The following is a 21,683-nucleotide window of genomic DNA, read 5'->3' as shown; positions in this document are numbered from 1 at the left end:
AACATTATTAACTTGAGCAAAGTGAAATCTATCTGTTAAATATGATTTGAACCAGCATAGCGCAGTCCCTGTGATTCTAGTCTCATGTTCTAATCTGTGTAATAAAATGCTGTGATCTACAGTGTCGAAAGCAGCACTGAGATCCAGTAAAACGAGTATGGAGACAAGCCCGCGGTCTGATGCCATGAGGAGGTCATTTGTGACTTTAACCAGTGCTGTTTCTGTGCTGTGATGGGCTCTGAAACCAGACTGAAACATTTCAAAGAGACTGTTCCTGTGTAGGTGTTCAATTAACTGATTTGCTCTTTCAAGTATTTTAGATAAAAACGGGAGGTTGGATATCGGCCTATAGTTTGCTAAGATGTCTTCACTTGACGTGAAGGTTTTTTAAGTAAAGGTCTAATGACAGAGGTTTTAAACACCTGTGGTACATAACCTGTTGTTAAAGATAAGTTGATCTGATCTAAGGAGGAAACGCCAATCAAGGGAAAGACGTCCTTGAGGAGCTTAGTTGGAAATGTCTTTCATGAATGAGATGTGAAAAACTGAAAAAATGGAAAGGAAGCTGTGACACACAGGATTAATGAGCTCCTGGGATTTATTAAACTAAAACTAAACTTTTGTACAGTACTGAGCAAGTGTGGACAACATATACTGTATGAATCCCCTATGTTATCTATAGGAAGACAGAATGAACAGTAAACACTGATCATTCTGGGGTGTTCCTGCTTTAAGTATAATAAACTCTTAAGACAGATTTAAATGCAATGTGAGTGACTGATTAAAAATGCTTACATTACATTCAGCATTATTCTGTTATTTCTAAGCACTTGCTGCAAAAATCTGTAATACCCAGGACATTATGCTTTACCACCTGTTCATTTATGACTGAACTTGTGTAAGATGAGCTCTCTCTGACATTGAGGGCTCTGATTAATTTGCTTGCCATGCAAACAAAGGAGGCTCAGCTGGGTATGCCAAACCCACATTGCTCTAGCAGTGTTTTGACCAGTAGGAGCGATGCATTTAGCATGACAACTCTTTTATTACATTTCTGGTAGAGGTGGAGCAGAGGGAACAAAAGGAGCAAGCAAATGTAATTGGAGGCTATAAATGAACACACATCTATAAAAAAACTAGACAGGCAATGAGTGACTCTTTCATGGCGTCTGTGTCTCTTTGCTTTGTGAATCCCCACCGAAACACACAAGTTAACCATTTTGTATTCCCTCAGAGGGAGGATTTGAAAGACACACAGCACGCACTTTATTCACTCTGGCTCTGTCTTTGCACAGACAAACATTCCTAGCAACAAGTTGGACCTGGCAGATCTTCATATTATAAACTTAATTTAATCAATTACACTCTTGAGCTCGAGATCTCTTTTTTAAGAGAGACCTGATAATATAAACATTCAGACAGTCACACAAAAAAAACACAACAACCATAAAGAAGGTACAAGACATGCGGTCTGAGACAAAGCTTTTAAGACAAATGTCAGGAGACATTCAATGTCAAATTTGTCATTGGTGATAAGGTGGTACTCACAATGACAAACATGGTTTAGCTACTGAAGAATACCTGTGTAATCAAGTACAGACATTAAAGCTGACTGAACAATATTTTTATGTTTAAGAACAGACAAACAGCTGGACCCTCAGCATAAAAGACAGCATCTTCTGCACAAAAAGAAGTGAAGTACTAATTAGGAACAACAATGTTATTTATGTGTAATGTTAATAGTAACAGACCAAGAATAGACCCCAGGGGCACCAAATCACTGATGGTAGGTGGGCTTTATCACAACAGTTTTCCCTATAAGATAGGTATGAAACCAAACATCTACCAATCATCAACTGCAGATCTAAATAACTGTCTGCGCAAATAACACGCAGGTAAAAGTTTGGATAACTGAGCCACTTCTACACCAAACAAGCAGGATAAGAACCATTCAGAGTACTGCAAAGCTGGACAAATTCAGGGCAAACACAATGACAGCTATGGCAACCACTACACATCAAGTAAACATTATAAAAACTGTCTGTCTGAGTTACCACCCACCGTTCAACACTTTATAGGACAGGGGATCTTAGACAGTTCTATGCAACTTGATACTTTTTTAACAACAGACAGGGACTTCAATGAAGAGCTATAAAAGAACATTTTGTCTACAGTTATCACAATGCTACTGGAAACCTCAAACACAAGTTGATGTCTGTCTTGACCATTACCACTACAGTTAGGCTGCAATGCGAAAAGAAAGACCCGTTTTATATATGGTAATGTCAAATTAATATCAAGGCTGTACATTGAAAAGAACTTGTCAAAACAACATGTATCATGATAAAGGGGTTACAATCCTCTGTAAGCAAGGCAATATATTATATATTGTATATATTATATATATTCATTCAATCTTCCTGGGTTCCAATTAAAGCACAAAGATGACTTCTTCCACTGTGATAAAACAGCAAAAAGGAATGCCTCCAGATGTTCTAGAACAGAGGTGCCCAGACTTTTTCGCCTAGTGAGCTAATTTTCAAATGACCATGTCAAAATGATGTATCTACACTAAAAATGCTGAATATATATTTATTTATGTATCTGAGTATACTTAACACAACATATATTTGTGCACCTTGCATAACTGCATGGACCCTTATGGCACTCTACAACAGAGTACACTTTCGGTCATTCCCTTACTCTGATGACTTGCATTGGATGGAATCAGCCAGACCTGCATAGTCCGGACAGTAGCTGCTGGTATCCAGTCTCAAGCAGACTTCCAAATGATCATCAGTCACGGTTGAACGGTGTTTGGACTTCAAAATCTTCATGTGGGAAAAGGCTGACTCACATAAATAAGTAGAGCTAAATAATGCAGTCAAGGAGGTAGCAATTTTCCTCATGTTTGGGTACTTCTCCTCTGTGAATAAGTTCCAAAACTGTCCATGAGCCCTGGACTTCAGCTGGATGTGGTGTTGCAATTTTTGATGCCAGTGAATGAACCTCAGTATCTTCCCTAAATGTGTAGCACATTAATGTAGCAACTGGCTTGAGTAAAGCAAAGTCTTGAAAGTGTCTGTCAAAATCTGACCGACAGTTGTCAATCTGCTGTAGCGTGCAATGTTAAGGTGCAAACATGTCTTCTGTTGCGTCTCCAGCTCTGAAATGAGGTTTTGGAAGTTCCCCAAATCGTGGCAATGCAGCTTTGAGGACAGATTTTGCAGTTTTCGTTTGAAAGCATTAACTGAGCCGATCATATCGACCACGGTTTTGTCTTTTCCTTGCAGCCCCAAATTAAGCTCATTAAACATGTTGGTCAGATTGGTTAAAAATGCTAAATCTAGCAGCCACTGATGGTCATTGAGTTGTTTGTATTCTGCATGATTTGCAACAAGAAGAAAAGAGCTCTCGAAATCTCTGCAGGAATTTCCCCCTACTAAGCCATCTCACGTCGGGTGTGTAGCAAGAGCTCAGAGTGGTCAGCCTTCTCCAGATGTGCACGGAACAGCCATCTTTGAAGTGATCTCGCTCGAATAGAGCAGGTGATCTTTGTTGCCACATCCATTATCTCTTTCATGTTTAGCATTTTTACACATAATGCTTGTTGGTGTATTATGCAGGGGCAATTAAGGAAGTTGTGGAAATCATCATCCTCCCTGCACTTAGCAATAAATCCATTCGAACGGCCAACCACCGCGGGTATCCCATCTGTGGTGGTCGACGTCATTTTGCACACTGGGAGCTGGGTTTTCTCAATAAAGTTTTTGAAAGACTGAAAAATGTCCTCTCCCTGCGTATGTTCTTTCATGGGCAGTATTGTTGACGGCTCTTCTTTTGCAGTCATATCTGCAAACACCATCTGAATAAAAGTACACAAATGGGCTGTATCACTTACATCTGTTGACTCGTCCAATTGCAGTGAGAAACACTGTGCGACGTCCCTCCAAAGCCGCTGAGTCATATCCTCAGCCATGACTTCACAGCGTCATGTAACTGTGCTTCTTGATAGTTGGACAGCTTTTATTGAAGATAATATTTCAGGATTGTTTTTAAAGTCCTGAAACAATGAGTCGGCTGCTTCAACGAACGCCTCTTTAATCATTTCTCCATCTTGGAAAGACTTATTGTGCTTAACGATGGAGTGACTCACCCGCAATGAAGCTTCAGCAGCTGCCTTCGCTTTTGAAGTCAGCCCTGAGAAAAATGACTGCTGTCCGGACAACTGTGATTTTAGTTCCTTCACCTTTCTTTTTCTCAGCTCGCTTTTCAGAGGGAAACTCTTGTCGTATCTTTTATGAACAGTCCGAAAGTGGCGCTCCACATTTCCCTTCTTCGGAATAGCAATGGTAGATTGACAGATCAGGCAAACACACGTTGAATGTGGCATTGTGAAAAAGAAGTCTTCCTCGCATTCCGCATGGAAGTGATAAGTTTTCGGTTTCTTTTTTGATTCACACTCATGTGACTGCACATGCGTGGTGACTGACTTTGATTGGCATGCGATCAACCAACACTACCTTCGCGATCGACCGGCATAATGGGCACCTCCATTCTAGAAACTAGTCTCAGAAACTAAAAGACACCAGTAATAGATGTTCCTTGTCATTTTGTATTTGTGTTTGCCACTGCACATCATCAGACTGGATGTATGACTCTGAATTTGTGACTGAATGTAGTCTGAATGTTGCTGTTTGATCCCACTAGACATGGCTGCCTCATGTTCCATCTGCAACATGGTTTTATTCCGTCCTCCACACAGCTTCATAAAACACTGCTACTTTCAGAAGAGTGTTTTGTTCGCTCGATTTTAATGGCTTTTTCAGATTTTGGTAACATGGTCATTTTTCTTTTGTGTCTCTATCATAGCAAAGTGGACGATGTAGTTAAATGGTTCCCTTTTTTTTGTCTTTTGTGTGATGAAAGAGCAGGTGTCTGCACACGGTGCTTTATTTTGAAAGCTGACCGGATGCTGAACGCTGCAACAGATCCAGCCTAGATCTTGATGTGACTTGGAGAGCCACTTCTGGGACCCTTCTGAAACACACTGCGCTGCATCTGGTGGAATCACAAGAAATGTCTAGAAAGGCCACATCGTGGCTAAAGCACAAGATGAGCAATGGAATCAAGCAGCAACAGGCAGAATATGAAAGATACAGGAGAGCTCTTGTATTGAAATATTTAGCAGCTCTGCCAGGGACATCCCCCTTTAGACTACAGTACTGCATCATGCAGAAGTATTATGTAACTGCAGAGTTCACAGAAAGGCTCTTTCTCATCATTACCTGTTTGTCATCACCATTTCAGATCTGTGTTAAGATGGATCACATTCAATAAAATATTAAACTCCACTAATAAAAATGGTGGGGGTTTTTTTCAAACTAATTTAATTTTCAAATGTGGATGTTTTCTCAAACTATCACAATTATATGACTATTTAACAGAACAATAACATTATTGTTAATTATAGTGTAATTATAAATTAATGCATTTATTATTCCTGCCAGTGGACGGTGCAAGTTAACAAGCATAAGTGTCACAATTCTCCAGATTCACAATTTTAAGGTTGATTTAAACATTTTTGTTTACAGCAATGACAGCTATGCCATTGTTAGACTACTAATGTGATATAGGTAATGTACCACACTAAAGCCATATGGTCAAATTTAAGTCATTTACTTAAAATGTAATAACAATAACTGATTTCACCAGTCAATCAATTTTGACCAAACTTAGCCACAGAAACAAACAAAAAAAAAGTGACTAGATGGCAGAGTTTCCAACAACAGCTTAAGTTTGTCCTGGTGGCTTTTTGCAGGTTGGGGTTGGCAAGTTCAGGTGATATTCACCAACTGAAAGACTTGAGAGCTCAACAAAATATATCACCCTTTAGGTATACAACAATGAACAACAAATACAGTCACTCACTTTATTACAAAGTTTGGTTTCTGACATTTAAACAGGAAGCTTAAATTTAGACTAGCTGATAGTCTAAAAAATATATAAAAAAAATATATTATAAGAGTCATTTGAAACTGTTAATCATATTTTTCAGTAACATCTTAGGCACTTGTTGACATGCTCATTTTTGAGTAAGGCAACACTTGAGGAGTAAGACGTGACATTTCAGCACAAATTATGTCAGTATGTAACTTAAATGTGTACTGTGGCCGCTAAGCCAACACATAGACATGATGATAATTGACGTGCTGAGCATAGCACCACTTAGCAGTGTCTGACTTCTTCTACTTCTTGTCTTTGATTTAGTTTTGGTCCACTGTCAGTCTCTAATGTGCTACATAAAAAACTTTACAAAGATTGTTCACAAATCTCCATAGAGCCAAACATTTGACCAAAATAACAATGCAGCATTCGCCTAGCGTAGCATCAAAAACCACACCTGTCCCCTGACTGGAAGCTCCTACCAAATTTGTAAGTGACCTAAAGCACAAAGGTGACACCTACTGGAACAATGTGGCGCCCTACATACTCTTAGCTCTAGAAATGGCTATCCTAAATGGACATTCACAGAATAATAAGAATAAATACGCAGCAACATTTAAACAATTAGTCAGCTAATCGGGCACAAGCAGATTTTGTACGACAAATGAAGCAACCTGAAGATGTCACTTTGGGCTCAATGTAAACCAGCAATGCGCTCCATTAGCAAATCAAGTACATAAGCACACATTCCTGACAGATTATGGTGTGATTATGGTGTTCACGTCACAATCATCATGATAGAGAATAGAATGACCTTGACCAGTGCATATCAGATGTGTTTCAGCGATCGTTCTGCCCCTATTTCAGTTAGAATACTTGAGAGTTATGACAATATTTTCTTGTTCTGAATCATTTCTTTACACAGCAGAAACATGATATTTTCCTGTTCTCTAGTCAACATGTTTGTGTAATCTTTGGTTAGTGCCAAGTGCTGGTCCTTGTGTCATGGCCCCTGAATCACACACTGCCTGCTTAGCACACAGTCACCACTGAAACTGAATGTGTCTTGTTTTCTGCCATGACCATTTCAAAAGCATCAGAAGGCATGAGAGTCTTTTAACCGCAGCAATGTGAATACTGTTCAACAGTCCTTTAATAAAATAATAAAGATCTAAATGTAAGATCAACGAACTACTGTAAGTGCTTCTCTGCAAATACAAACATGACCTGCTTATTGTTTAGAAGATCAGCAGATAACTACTTGACACTTAACACTACTTGACTAAAGGACAAATGAGTTTGGCACAAATAAGCTAAGGGTTCAACAGGTTTGATGAAAGACTAATGTGATGCTTTACTGCAGTTCATAACTGTGAGTGGCCTGAAACCACGTCAGGATATATTTAATGCTTTAGTTTTGCAGTACAACACATTTAACAACATTTCGCACTGTAGCACCTAAGACTTGCTTACAAATTAACTAATGCTGCATGAGGACGTAATGTTGACAGTGCATTTGCACACAAGGGGTGCTGACAAAGTGGATGTCTTATTCCAACGTGTGGTTCATGAAGGGTAAAGATGTAATCAAAAACAGCAATAAGATAAGAAAAGAGAAGATTTATGGTTTAACATTAATATCATAATCCATGAGCTCATGCAACAGTTTCTACAATGCTGTTTTTCTTTGTTTGTTTGTTTATTTATGTTTTGTATTTTTTACAAACCAGCAGGAACTAGCCCTGAAAGCTAAAGCCTTTGACAAAGAGTCAGTCTGCAGTTTTATGGCAAGCTAGTGACTGACAAACGAAAAACATCAGTAGCCATTTTCATGTCCTGTAGTGTTGAAGAACTCCAACTGAAACCAAACTTTTACATATATGCTGGTCTACTTATTTGATAAAATTGAAAATTTTAATTTTATTCATTATTTTTTTTTCTGGAATGTGAATTTCATCACCTACTTTCGATGTCATTACTGTAGTTTAATTAGCATGCCATGAATTAGAGGTCTTACATGACGAGTGTACATGAGCTGCCCATGACTCAGCAGGTGTCAAAATACTATATAATAGTATAATAATAATAATATAATAATAAAATTAACGTCAAGATTGTCATCTACTGAGAAAAAACTTCTAATGCTAACAGGCTAGGCCAAATGCGACGCCGTGAATGTCTTCCAGGAGAGACAGAAAAAGTTCAAATCATTAAAGTTCACAGGTATGCAAAATTTGGAAGCGTAGTTGGACAGCAGTCTCAGACAAGCCACCTGCTTGTCTCTTTAGCACCACCTCAGCTTCCCCCTCCTTACGGAAACATGGATTCGATGACTTCAGGGAGGCAGAAAGGTGCACACCCAAGCACAAAAAATGGAACATCATAAACCTGTGGATAATGTCGTTAACACTACATCCATGTGTTTCAACAGCCTATGATTCAGGGCAAAGCAAATAAACTAAGTGTGATGGCATCCACAGAAGGATGACATAACGTTGATGAACATGATCTTCTGAGCTCCCCCTTCTCAACTGCAGTCACGGCAAACAACAGAGTGATGATGGTTTTTTGATCCCTCAGATTAAATTAGAGAGACGACCTTCAAGCAAATTCCTGTCTGAACTGTGGGCTCTACACAACACACATTGGCTGATGTCATCCGATATCAGCCATCTTCCACATTCCAGCAGATTACACAAACAAGCTTCTCAAGGGAAGCTCATGGGTACGATCTAACCGATAAGCTCAGAGAGCACCTGGGGATAAGGAGCAACAGCAGTTTCATGACCAGAAAGCAAAACAATGATATCAAAAAGCAAGATGGATTTGGTTAACAAATAAATGAGGTTTCCACAGGTGCTTGAAGGTAAATGGAGCATTTTGTGCACCGTTTTAAACTGCTTTCCCTTTGGATAGGAAAAAAAAAAAACATAAGCAATGATGGCATAAAGCCTTTTCTGCCTGCAAGGCGAAAACAGAGTGAAACATCAGGACAGAGAGGAACAGCAGCTTAGGTTGACCGGGTGGAAAATTGAAAAGCAATCCCTGGTGGGTGTATGTTTTTCTGCGGTGTTATACCTGCTCAGCGAGAGCTGCAGGTCAACCTGAGAGCATCGCCTCTGAGAAACACTGCGTGCTAAGGCACAGGGCTCTCTGCCATCGTTACTGTTAACCCTTTGAAGGCGGCTCTGCTTCAGTGCAGAATTAGTGGCGTGCAATTTCTCTGGCAGTGCAACCACCTGCATGTCATAAAAACCAGCCCTGCAGACCAATCATAGACTGGAGACAAAGAGTGAGCTAACCCAGACTTATAAACCCACCAATGGAGGTTTACCTCGCAATATAACGACTGACCTCTTTAGAAGAGACAAAGTATTTTTAGGGAGGGAATAGGAGCACTTTCCAGGCAACTGATGAAGACTGTGGTTAAAGCTATTCTAGGCAACAGGAATTTATGTTGGAGTACACCTAAACAGTTGGGCAACAAAAGAAAAACCAATCTGCTATTTCTGTGCATGACAGACAAAGATCATTTGTGAGGGGTGAAACTTAGTGTTTCTGTAAGCCAATGTCTTTTCTGTCAACATGAGCTGATCACTTCACGCCAGCCTCAGGAGTCACGTGGTCCCAGTTAAACTTTTGTTCATATCATACCGTGAGTCATGAGCTTAAGTAAACAATTTGAGCTCATCAGCCTAATTATCATGAACCCTAGCATTTGAATTCAGGTGCTCTGACAAAAAAAACAGGCTTGGCACGTTATACAGTCTACAGCTGTTTCTTGAATGTGTCACAATACACAAATTTAATCAACATTTCATATCTTCTGCTGTTAATGTTTAGAATGTATAATGCTCCTTTGGCATAAAAATAACTTCAGCCCTACTTAACAGCCTTTCATTTCCTCAGTGTTCCCTTTATCAGCCTTAAGGTTGCTAAAATTCTTGTATTCATATCCACCTAGCCTTAAAGCTAACTAGCTTCCATTAGCTAACAGTGTGACAGACAACAGGAATGCTATGGATCAGCTCTCAGTGATGCTGAAAGATAATTTAGGTCTACGTGTATATTTGATATTCGGGATCTGACTCGTCTGTCCACCATGACATAAATCAAATACAGACGTGGTGAACTCAGATGAAAGCAGGTAAGAGCTCGCAGTTGTTTGTCACAGCTACGTAACCCAACAGATCTGCTCCATGGTTCAGATTATTTCAGGAGCAGCATACCTGTAGAATACAGATTCGGCCTTCTGGAGCCTACATTTTGTCAACACAATGCTCTCAGTTGAGTCAAAAAAAAAAAAGCTTTTGCTGCAGGAAAAAGGCCAATCACATCTCAGCTGAAGTGTAGATCATGTCTTCTTAAATAAGTATACCTTCAACCGACTGTGCAGCACAGTCTCCACCAGTGCCTCACTGCTGGGTGACACTGCTGATGTTTCATCACCTCCTCCACAGAGACCAGGTGCTTGTTCTTCATGTAGCCCGTCAGCCCACACTTCAGCTCGCCTACACTGAGTACACTGTGACAGAGTTTATATCTCAGTCTTCACTTCCAGCTCATCACTTGCTGTGAGAGAAGGATCTGAATATAAGGTCTCTAAAGCATACTGTAGAGAGGCAGATTGTTACGTAAATGTGATTTTTACAGTGACTTTCAGAGCTCTATGTACTTCACCTTAAAAAAAAAACACACACACAAAAAAACACGCAAATTAAGAAAACATCTTCAAATTGACAACCAACGCATAGCATGTAGAAAAAATGCTGCAAATTCAAACTGGATGAAATAATTAGATGAATGCATGACAGACCTGACTTCAACAAGAATGTCCAACATGTCATAAGTAAGACAGGTTTGTATTTCCTCTGACAGAAAGTGGGGAAAATGTGTTATAAGACCTTATACATTAAATTGTTCTAAATTTTGACTGTTTTCTGAGTGTTTTCTTACTTTTTTTTTTTTAAACTTCCCGTTTAAAAGTCAGGGAAATTAGTTGTTAGGAACATCTCAGACATAAAGCAGAGTTGAGGGTGATGGGAAGGTAGCATTGGACCAACTTTAATTTTGCTCTGTTGATGTCACTAAATGGAAAATTAATGGATCCCCAAAGTTATTATACATCCTGAGGCCGGAATTAATTTCTGTACCCAATTTCTCGGTAATCCACCCAACAGTTGTTGAGATATTTCACTTGCAACAATCCGTGGGTTGCACAAAATTTACAAAATTGCGAGTCAGCAGTTTTTCGTGCTGAACTGTAGGTGGCTGAAAGTGTGTGTGATGCAGTAGATAGAAAGAAAAAAAGAAGAAAAACCAAAGAATAATTCTGGATTAAACCATGTAGGGTTTCGCTGGACATTTGAGCCATTAAAGGGAACAATGGGAAATTTGTCATCAAAGAAGAATAAGGAATTAAAAACTACTGATGTGTTTGTAAGAGTTTACCAAATACACCTTGTTACTGAACTGGAGCTCTTCTGTTGTTTTGACCTTAAGACTGCAGAGGGAATCATTTGCTAATGAGCCAAAGCCAATGGAGCCGGAGCAGAGGCTGAAAGAACTGCCACACTTCTGTCTGTCTGTGCTGTAATGTCACCAGAGAGGAGCAGCAGCTAATTTGTGTAAGCAAACGAATATTCAAAATGTAAAAGCGGAAACAATCCCTGTGCAAACTGCCACAGAGCTTGTGACTCCTGAGTTTATACAGCTTTGCACCGACAGATCCTTTAACATCTGCTAGCATGGGACGTGACAACACTCTGTTTCTTTAACAGGTTGTAGTGAGCTAAGTGCAGGCCGTAACATACTTTTACAGTCGGAGATAATGTAAATCAGTAAATTGCCTACGCATAATTCAGTCAAATGATCTTTTGGTTTATCATTGGCCAGTTTTATTATTACATGACCAGCGATGATTGGTGTCGGATCAAAATATGGTCCTCCATCAGGAAACAGGCCTGAACACAACAACCTTTGTCTTACTGCTTTCATTTTTCACCTCTTATGACTTTTGGTGGGCGAATAGGATTGTCAGGGGACTACTTTCTGAGTTACTACTATATACTATACTGTGATGTTTTGGTTTGTTTTTGCCCAGTTGACTGCAGCTTTATCTTTTGATGGGGTAATTCCAGAAAGAAATCCAGAAATGACCTTGAAATGATTTGTGCATTTATTGCAGTTGATTATCACTTGATGTATACTTCATCAGCTGGTGAACTTAAAGTGCTTTTTAGGTTTTCCAATGAGCCCAGGGTGCTTATTGTCTGGTTGACTGTTCTGCCTCTTACTACTCTCGGGACCCAGTCTGCTTTTAGAGTAAAAACTTAGAGGAGTCAGGACTGTTTGGGAACACATGTTAGGGCCCACCCCTGGCTTTTTAGTCCAGTTAGGCCACTTCTTTATTCATCCTAATGTTTGAGAATACAGCGCTGGAACTGCAGTTGCTGGACGTCCACAATCATCTACTCACAGCGAAAGCATTCTGTGAGCATGCAAAACACCATTTCATTTGCAACATGCTGCCATGGTGTTTGTGCAACATGTGCTGCCTCATTACAAATTCTGTCGTGACTCAGCCTGAGAGTTGTGCAAAAGAAAGATTATTTACTGTGAGTGGAATGAAACGGTTTAGAAAGCTTCGCTGAAGGAAAGACTGGGAGTAAACGTGGGGATGAACTAAAGAGAAGGGACCTTTGTTGCAACCACCCCCCCTCTAACCTCCAGAAGACTCACAGCAGATTTTGTGAAGGCTGACGCTCGTTGTCATCCACCCTGCTCCTGGATGTAGGAGAAGTGGGCACACACTCAAGAACGCCAGTCTGTCCAATGTGAGCAGCAAAGACTGCGCTGTCGCTGCTGTTTGCAGACAGTCTCGTTCAGGCAGCCGAGAGTCAACAGTGGGGAGAAGCCTCTTTGTTTGCCGTGTGTGAACTCTCCGTCACACAGTGCAGCTTGCTGCTCAGGGTGGTGGTTTACCGGGGCTCCCTAACGCAGCTTTCTGCCTCTCGGAATAGCTACAGGACTTCTCCACTGCACAGGACTCAACATGTACACACTGACAGATGGTGGCTGCACACACCTTCCCACAGCCTCAAGAACCATACACACACACACACATGCAAAACATCAAAACATTCTCACACACACACACACACACAAATCCATTTGTTTGTTTAATTTCAAGCACTTCTCACAGCACTTGTTCAACTTCTCTTGAAACTGTGAAGTGGATTATTTATTTCTCGCAATGGCTGAAAAGAAGACAAGACAAGTACAGCACGACACGATGCTATCATGACACGGACGACACTTTCAAGAGATTAAAAGTGTTCTGTCCTATATTCTGAAGCGGAACATTCTTTAAATAGAAACTGAGTGTTGGCACAACTCAAACAAGTGGGAGAAGCTGTAGCCTACTAAACGCCCAAACAGAATCCAGGCCTGTAAGGTTTCATGTTCCTCTTTTATCAAATCAGTTTACTTTTTGCAAGGATTCTTGATTCGTTTCCCATCTCCATCTTCTCTCCCTCACATATTTCCTGCTTCCATAGAGGCTGATTTGAGAAAAGGCACGCCAGGGAAGTTGGTACTGCAATTCCATAAAGCACAGATTGAGAATGGTCATATCTGAATACATAGAAGACGGCAAGCTTCAGAATTGGATCCTCCATTTCCCATAATGCTCATGGGAGAGAATCTTTATTTAGAACTTTTAGCCAGCTTAAATACCTGTGCCTGTCAAAACGCACATCCCCAACTGAAATGCAAACTTTCTGTTTAAAATCTGAAGCCAAGATAGCCCTGATGACATCATCAGTCACACAGTCATCTGTGAATAATGCACAGTCTCCAGTTTTATGCTGCGATAATTGCTATATAAATTAGCAGAACACACCAGCAAGTGCTTGAGCTCACACCACTTATGTTAACCGTACTGAGAGAGAAGCCTACATCCCAATGAGGTGGGAGGCAGTGTGTGCTTGTGTGTGTGTGTGTGTGTGTGAGAGAGAGAGAGAGAGAGAGAGCTGTGTGGGATGTGTGATGTGGGAAATGTTCAGCTCAGGGACTCCAGCACTGTAATGCAGAGGGAACTGCCTCCCTCTATCCTCATCTCATCGTTTGTTATGTAACAGCCTCCAGGCCTTTGTTTTAAAGCACTGGCTGCTTTCATGCAGAGATTCACAGCCACTCATCAGATGGCTCAGGCTCATCTTTGAAAAACACAAATAATCATTTATCGTTTATACTAATTTTAATGGTATATATCATCATGCAGCAACTGTTCTATGGATTCAATTAAGAAATGTTTTAAAATAACCATTTCTTCTTTCGTTACTTTCCTTATTACGGAGGCATATCGTTTTTTTTGGGGTTTTTTTAATAGTACTAGTACTCTTATGTTTCTGGACCTGGTACTTTAACAGTACTCATATCAGTTCTTCTTGATATATTTTTAAGAGAAAAAGAGAAAACTAATAACAGAAGTAGTGCATACGCACATAGAGCATATATGCGTGTGGGTGTGTGTGCTGGATGAAATGCACAAAGCGTCGGATGAGAACATGTTGCACATTTCTACCATTACACAGGATATACCATCATATCACCAAATCCACGTTCAAGATCACAGAAAAAGTTTAGTGCCAACAGGCTGAAGCCCTCACGCAAGAATGTGCAACAGGCGCCGGGGCTGCTGTCCTAAGGTTATCACATTCTCCGGCTTGACACATTAGCTTTATATTGCCTCTGGCCAACCCAATGCATTCTGTGCGAAAACGAAAATGTGACACTTGCAAGCCTGCACAGTGACACACAATGCCCCAACTGTACGACTTGCGCTTGGTGAGCTCTCATATGGACATGTAAGAGCAGCTGTCACCTGAAACTGGTTCATAAGGCAGAGGCTGTATGGACAAACCAACAGGATACGCACACTTAGTGCTGAATAACTGCAAGTGCACAATGCATAAATGGGTTTACCCTGGTTTACAGCAACGTTGGTCTTGTTTTTGTAGTCCTGACTATCATCTCTACTGGTTATGACAGCATTCTGGGAACTGGGAGATCTGAAAACATGGCAACAACACTAAAACAAGCCCAACCAAGCACAAAACATGAGAAGTTAGGTGTGTAAGGTGTTACTGGCACCACATATGACAACACATACGACACAGAATTATTTGTTAGCAGCACATGGAAGACATTTTTTACACCTCCAGGTGTTGTCTCTGACCTCTGAGCCAAACCGTGTCTCAACTCTAAGTTGAGTGTTTCCAGGGCAACAGTCGTTCACCAGGTGTAATACGATACACACTCCACTTCTGTGTGTTGTTCTTAGGCATGTACAGATATCACGGTCAGAAACATCACACTGATCCTTCCTCTTAAGGTTTATATATTTTGGTGCTAACACATTAGCCACATCAACATACGGTCATGTATGTCAAACTGTGCGCAATTCTGGACTTAGTTGCCTCCCATGATACTAAAACACTGAAAAAAAGAAGCTTGTAAAAACTAGTTCATTCAATATCGTAGTTAAATCTGGGACTACAGGACTCTTGTGAAAAGTGTAAAATGATATTTTTTCTTACAGTTTACAGTTCTTTCTGTGTTTTTTTGGTGGTCTTGGGTCTTCGTGGGCCTGACGATCACTGACTAGTGGTGAACACTATTCTTCTAGCATTCTGTGCCGACACATAATATGAAGTGATGGTGAACTGGGTTAGTGCAGAACAAAGCTTTCATTCTTACTACCCTCATTAAAGCAATTACTTCCACTTTAAAGAGCAGTTGTTGTTAGTGTGCTCCTCTGATCTTTGGAAAGCCCTGTTTGGCAAACTGGCAACACTTCCAATATATCATACACATTTCAGTTTCACTCCACTTCTGCAGTCTCACCACAAACTTGTTGCTCATTATTTAAATCTCAGTCTATATGTTTGTATATCAGTGTGGCCTGCACTGGAAAAAAAGCAAAATTCTCAGCCATCCTTTAACTTTATCTATGTATGGTGCATTTACCGGTACAGCCATTAAATAAACCGTGAAATAATTAACAGATCCATTTCAAAGTTTGAATTTAACCCGACCAAGATGCATTTTATGAAAAATGGATGAAGATACAGTTGGAGGCCTAACAGGTAAACCTTATTAACTTGGAATATTTCAGCAGAAGTGAGTGCTTTCCTTTAAAAAAAAGGGCCAAAATTAACCTCCCTGCTTCAGTGATGTAACATGCTTTTTTTGGGGGGGGAGGGGTGTTGTTGGTTACATTGTTAAGTGAATGACAGGTTTAAGACAGAAAATGTAACATAATCCCAGAACTTTACAGCATACACATTGGAATTTGATAAAAATGTTTCACTGATCTCATCAACAAAACCAACCGTGAACGTCAGCTTCTTGTGTAAGTCTCGTTAACACAGCAGCGACTTCTTTCAACCTGCTCCAACAACCAAACAGGAACAAATCCGCTGGAGACGAGGCAGAGAGAACAATGTTCTCACCCACGGCAGCAAAAACGGACCAGAATGTAATACATGCATACACAAATTCTGGGAACCGCAGGATCACTATCTGAGGCAGGACTAGACCCCCCAGCAAACATGAAAATCTTAGTGTCAACATTTAGGGTAACCAGTGATGGAATGCATTGCAATTTCCATTTTCTGTTACCCTGTACTTCCACTCCGCTACATTTTGGAGGTAAATGTTCTACTTTTTAATCCACTACAATACCATTACTCATAACGTGTAAGCAGTCAGATACTGTTGTGGGTGGGAGTGGACATTGAGTGAGACCACAGAGTGGTGGCAACAGACACAGAGGATGCAGCCTCTGACGCAAGGTATCACATGAAATCATTTTTACCAAGCAATCAGACAGGTACTAAATGTTTTAATCGGACAACATGCTGAATACTGGCCCTGATACTTGCTGATCATCTATCCCTGGTACGTGCATTTTTTTAAACTGATACCAGTGCCTGATTCAGTGAGTGTTCTGCCACCCATACTGACCAATACAAATCCAATTAGGTGTGTGAGAGAAAGAATGCTTAAGGCCTGTGCTATGGAGCTGGGGAAGCCCCTCCAGCAGATCTTTAGCATAAGCATTCACCAGGGGAAGGTTCCAACCCTGTGGAAGACATCCTGTCTCGTCCCAGTCCCCAAGAGGCTACACCCGAGACAGCACGACGACTTCAGACCAGTGGCCTTAACGTCACACGTGATGAAGACACTGGAACGGCTGATGCTCCACCATCTGAGACACCAGGCCTGCCATGCCCTGGACCCCCTGCAGTTTGCCTATCAGGCAAAGGTAGGGGTGGACGACACCATCCTGTACTTGCTGCACAAGGCCCACTCTCCTGATCGGGATCAATAAAGTATCTAATGATACGTTGGCTGCCATTTCTAAGGTAGTCAAACATTCTCCCAGAAGACAATCAAATGTCCACGCAAGTGAAAGCGAAAAATTGTACAATGAATGAAGGAAGAGAGCTTGAGAGAGACCCGAATACAAGCAGCCAATCACAGCGAGACTGGTGTGGTGTGAAAAGGCTAGTCTTCCATAGCTATCTGACACTCAGCACTTATCATTCTATACTGTTGCCGAAAGTTATGTGGACCAGAACGGCACACTCAATGAAAGTACTGTAATGAACATTCACTTTCACCCTGCTGCTGATCTGACAGTTGTATTCACAGACATACACCCATGAAACACACGCACAATGCCGAATCCATGATGTGTCGGACACACAGTGGAGCTGTAAGAGGGGAGATATATGATTTTAAAAAAACAAAACTGGTCAAATATTATCCGACCACTTGTCACAGCTCCAGTCCATGATCAAAACTGCATCAGATCAGGTTCATTTTCTCTCAGTCAACCAATTCATAAAAGGACTGATCATTTCAGCTGTAAAATTAGTGTCTTTTAACAGCGAAACCCACAGCATCATGCTTAGACTGTGATTACTGACGGATCACTGTATCCAGTGTTCTGTGTAACCACCACACTTACAAAAGAACTTGGTCTACAACTCTCATTTAGAAAGTGCATGAGTTTGATTGCTGCAGTCAAAGTTTGGACCCTGAAGGCTGCCGTGAATGCAGAAACAAACAAAAAACAGCATTCAAAGTCCCCAAAATCTGAAGGCAGACGATCCTGAAAGTCAGTCAGCAACCCACAGCGTGTGTTGACGTTGTGCATGCGTGGCCAGGCCACTCAGCGCGATCTCCGCGATCCGACAGCTTCACTGTTACCAAACTGCAGCGGTATCACCAGAAGCCCAGATGCCCTTACCTTGCAGGTTCTGCACTCGCATGTCGCTGATCTGTCCGATAAATTCCTCCCGCTCGAACCAGTCTTCCCACTCGTGTCCAGCCATTTGGAGAGGGGCTGCAGGGTCCCTGGGCAGGATCACTCAGAAAGCTCCTCCGGGTGGTGGAGGAGGAGGAGGAGGAGGAGGAGGAGAAGCTGCTGCTGCAGCGGCCAGGCGGGATGTCTATTGTCCAGCCGGCCGACCGGGAGCCATGCAAGCCGGGTACACAGGCTGAGGTAATAAGGAGGCTTTCACTTACTGGCAGGACATCGCTGGTGTTTACTTCTAGTTTCGTTTACAGCGCAGCGCCGACAGCGACGAGCTCCATGAGAAAAGCCCGCTGAGATGAGCGCAGAGTAGCGGAGAAGGGAGCTGTAGCACCTGGTTGGTATTTCCGAGGTGGGATGGAGCTAATCCAGTACCCGCCCACCTCCCGCTCCCTCCCCCTCTCCCTCTCTCTCTCTCTCTCTCTCTCTCTCTCACACACACACACACACACACACTAATAAACAGCAGGAAGAGATGCAGAAACGCGCCACCAGTCGCAAACTGTATTTTCACATGGAATCCCATATTCAGTGTCAAAGACTCAGTCCTTCTCCAACTTTCAGCATCATTTCCTCATGTAAGCCCTGGTTTAAGACCGAGTGTCACGTTGTTTCGGCACCTTATTCAGAAAAAAGTAAATGTTCTTATAAATATAATGTATGGGCCAATGGAAATGTTTCTTTTCTGGAAATGAAACAATCAGTCAACCAGCCAAAAAAAAATTATTAAATTAATCAGCTACTATTTTGATATTTGATTAATTATAAAAAACCAAATATGAACATTTGCTGAATACCTTTAGGAATTGGTTGTAAATAAGCAAGCGATTTGAAGTCACCTTAAGCTCTAAGGTTCTGCGGTTTCATTAAATGATAATGAATTCATTTGAATTACTTGACTTTTTGAATGCTGCATGGCCTCAGTTGTGCAGCAGGACAAGATGTTTGAGCACAAATTAATTCAGAGCAACAAATCTACATTTTGGCACATGGACCGAGATAACATTTAAATATTGGTTTAATATTGTGTCTTAATAGTGCAAATTCACTTGTTTGGTAAAACATTGTATTTGCACTGATAAAAAGCTCCTCTGAAAAATAAAACAAATGCATTCCAGTTTTCTTAAAAATTATTTGGCTATTTGTTGAATTCTGATGTTCTATCACGACTGAACTATGGGCCAGAACCCAGACGCACAACTCTCAAAGTTTCAAAATAAAGTTTTTATTCAGTACAAACTGAAAATCACTCTTCACAGAGGAAAAAAAACTACACTACACTAAGAAACAAAAACTCACTAGACTGAAGCTAGGCTAAGAAAACAGAAAATCACAAGGGCAAAGTAATAAAATAACAAAACATGCCAATGACATGGAGATGACGCTGGTTGTCTGACACAAGGGACAAGACAAACTGGCACAGGACAAAGGGAGACGAGGACTATATAAACACAGAAGGAGAAGGCACAGGTGGAAATGATCAGGGCGGAGACAGGTAATCCCAAAGGAGGGAAAACAGACAAAGGGAGAAAGCAAAGCTGACGACCACAGGCCCTGACAGGAAGTAGTGACAAAATAAAACAGGAAATCACGGGACAACGCAGACAAAACTGATTAAATAAACTTAACTTTGTTTCTTGGACATGACATGTGACATGACATGTGCTTTTCAAAAGCTTCATCCCAGTCCTTTTGGCTGGTCTGCAGACCATCAGACATGGTCCATGATTGACAGAGTAGCTGTGTAGCTGAAGTTGTGCAACTGGTTCAGCCAGACTAGTATTTGGTTTTTTTTTCCCCATGTGGTTTCAAAATGAATTCGCATTAACAAAACAGACCTGCTTTCTATCATCCCAAAGGGGGGACAACACAAGCTATCAAACTTGCCGTCTTAATTAGACGTTGCTGTGAGTGTAAATAGCCACTGGGGTGGAAAATTGATTCACTTTATTTTTTCGTTTCTATGGTTTTTGATTGTTGAATTGATTTTACATATGTATAAATGACTAATGCTTAACCCCTGAGCTCAATGCTAAGACATACCTTGCCTATAAAAAGTATTCAACCCCCTGGATGTTTTCCCCTTTTATTGCTTTCATAAATGGAATCATAGTCAATATAATTTGGCTTTTTTTGACAAAAATGTACAAAGATAAAAAATCTTTTATGTCAAAGTAAAAAGACATTTTTACAATGTAATGTCAATTAATTAAAACTATATAACATAAAATAAATGATTGCATAAATATTCATCTCTTTCAAGTCAGTATTTAGTAGATGAACACATGGCCCCAGTCACAGTGAGTCTGTATGCAGACGATGCTGAAGTTTCACTCCATTTTTCTTTGCAAAACTGCTCAAACTCTGCCAGGTTGCACAGTGATTGGGCGTGAACAGTCCTTTTCAAGTCCAGCCACAAAGTCTCTGTTGGACTGAGGACTGGGCTGTGACTTGTGTTCACCTTGTTGTCTTTAAACCACTTCTGTGTATCTTCCGCTGTATGCTTTGGGTCCTTGTCTTGCTGGAAAATAAATCCTCTCCCAAGTCATACTTCTCTTGCAGACTGAATCAGATGTTCTCCAGGTTTTCCCTGTGTTTTTCTGCATTCATATTACCCCCTACCTTTACAAGCCTTCCAGGGCCTGCTGCTGAGAAGCATCACCACAGCATGATGCTGCCACCACCATGCTTCATGGAGGGGATGGTGTGTTCGTGGTGAAGGGCAATGTTTAGTGTCCACCAAACATGGCGTCTAGTCTGATGGCCAAAAGCTCAATTTTGGTCTCATCAGACCAATGAAACTTCTTCCAATTGACCTTGGAGTCTCCCACATGATTTAATATGAGCTCTCTTCAGCAGTGGTTTTCTCCCATAAAGCTTTGACTGGTGAAGAACCCAGGCAGCAGTTGTTGTATACAGTCTCCCCCATCTCAGCCACTGAAGCTTTTAACTCTTTCAGAGTAGTCAGTTGTCTTGGTGGCCTCCCTCACCAGTCTGCTTCTTTCATGGTAACTCAGTTTGTGAGGACAACCTGCTCTAGGAAGATTTACATGTGCTATATTTCCTGCACTTCTTAATGATGGACTTAACTGAACTCCAGGGGATGTTCAGTGACTTGGATTTTTTTTTTTTGTATTCATCCCTGAATATCCCTGACTTACTAACTTCTTACATACTTTTCAGTAACCCTTTCTCAGAGTTGCTTAGGGTGTTCTTTTGTCTTAATGATGTAATTGTAGCCAGGAATTAACCAGTATCTTTATACTACAATCACTTGAGACACATTCCCTGCAATCTTCTAGCACCAACTGGCTGGACCTCTGCTGAATTAGGTCAGTCATTTTAAAGA

The 21,683-nt window shown here is 41.0% G+C and overlaps 1 protein-coding gene across 4 annotated transcripts in view; it reads right to left on the bottom strand.

Annotated features, from left to right (window-relative positions):
• The window catches only part of clmna (calmin a), a 44,942-nt gene extending 26,244 nt beyond the window's left edge, over positions 1-18,698 (bottom strand). For 3 of the 4 annotated variants that reach the window (XM_046412558.1, XM_046412559.1, XM_046412561.1), the window contains exon 1: positions 18,269-18,698. In XM_046412558.1, coding sequence (XP_046268514.1) covers positions 18,269-18,353 — 85 coding nt within the window. In that variant the 5' untranslated portion in view covers positions 18,354-18,698. The remainder of the gene's footprint in view (positions 1-18,268) is intronic. The other variant, XM_046412562.1, reaches the window with a different exon arrangement.
• Between the last annotated feature and the right edge of the window lie 2,985 nt (positions 18,699-21,683).

This window comes from Scatophagus argus, chromosome 15 (genome assembly GCF_020382885.2).
Source record: "Scatophagus argus isolate fScaArg1 chromosome 15, fScaArg1.pri, whole genome shotgun sequence".
NCBI classification, from domain to species: domain Eukaryota; kingdom Metazoa; phylum Chordata; class Actinopteri; family Scatophagidae; genus Scatophagus; species Scatophagus argus.
This window is presented reverse-complemented; position numbering and strand designations above follow the sequence as displayed.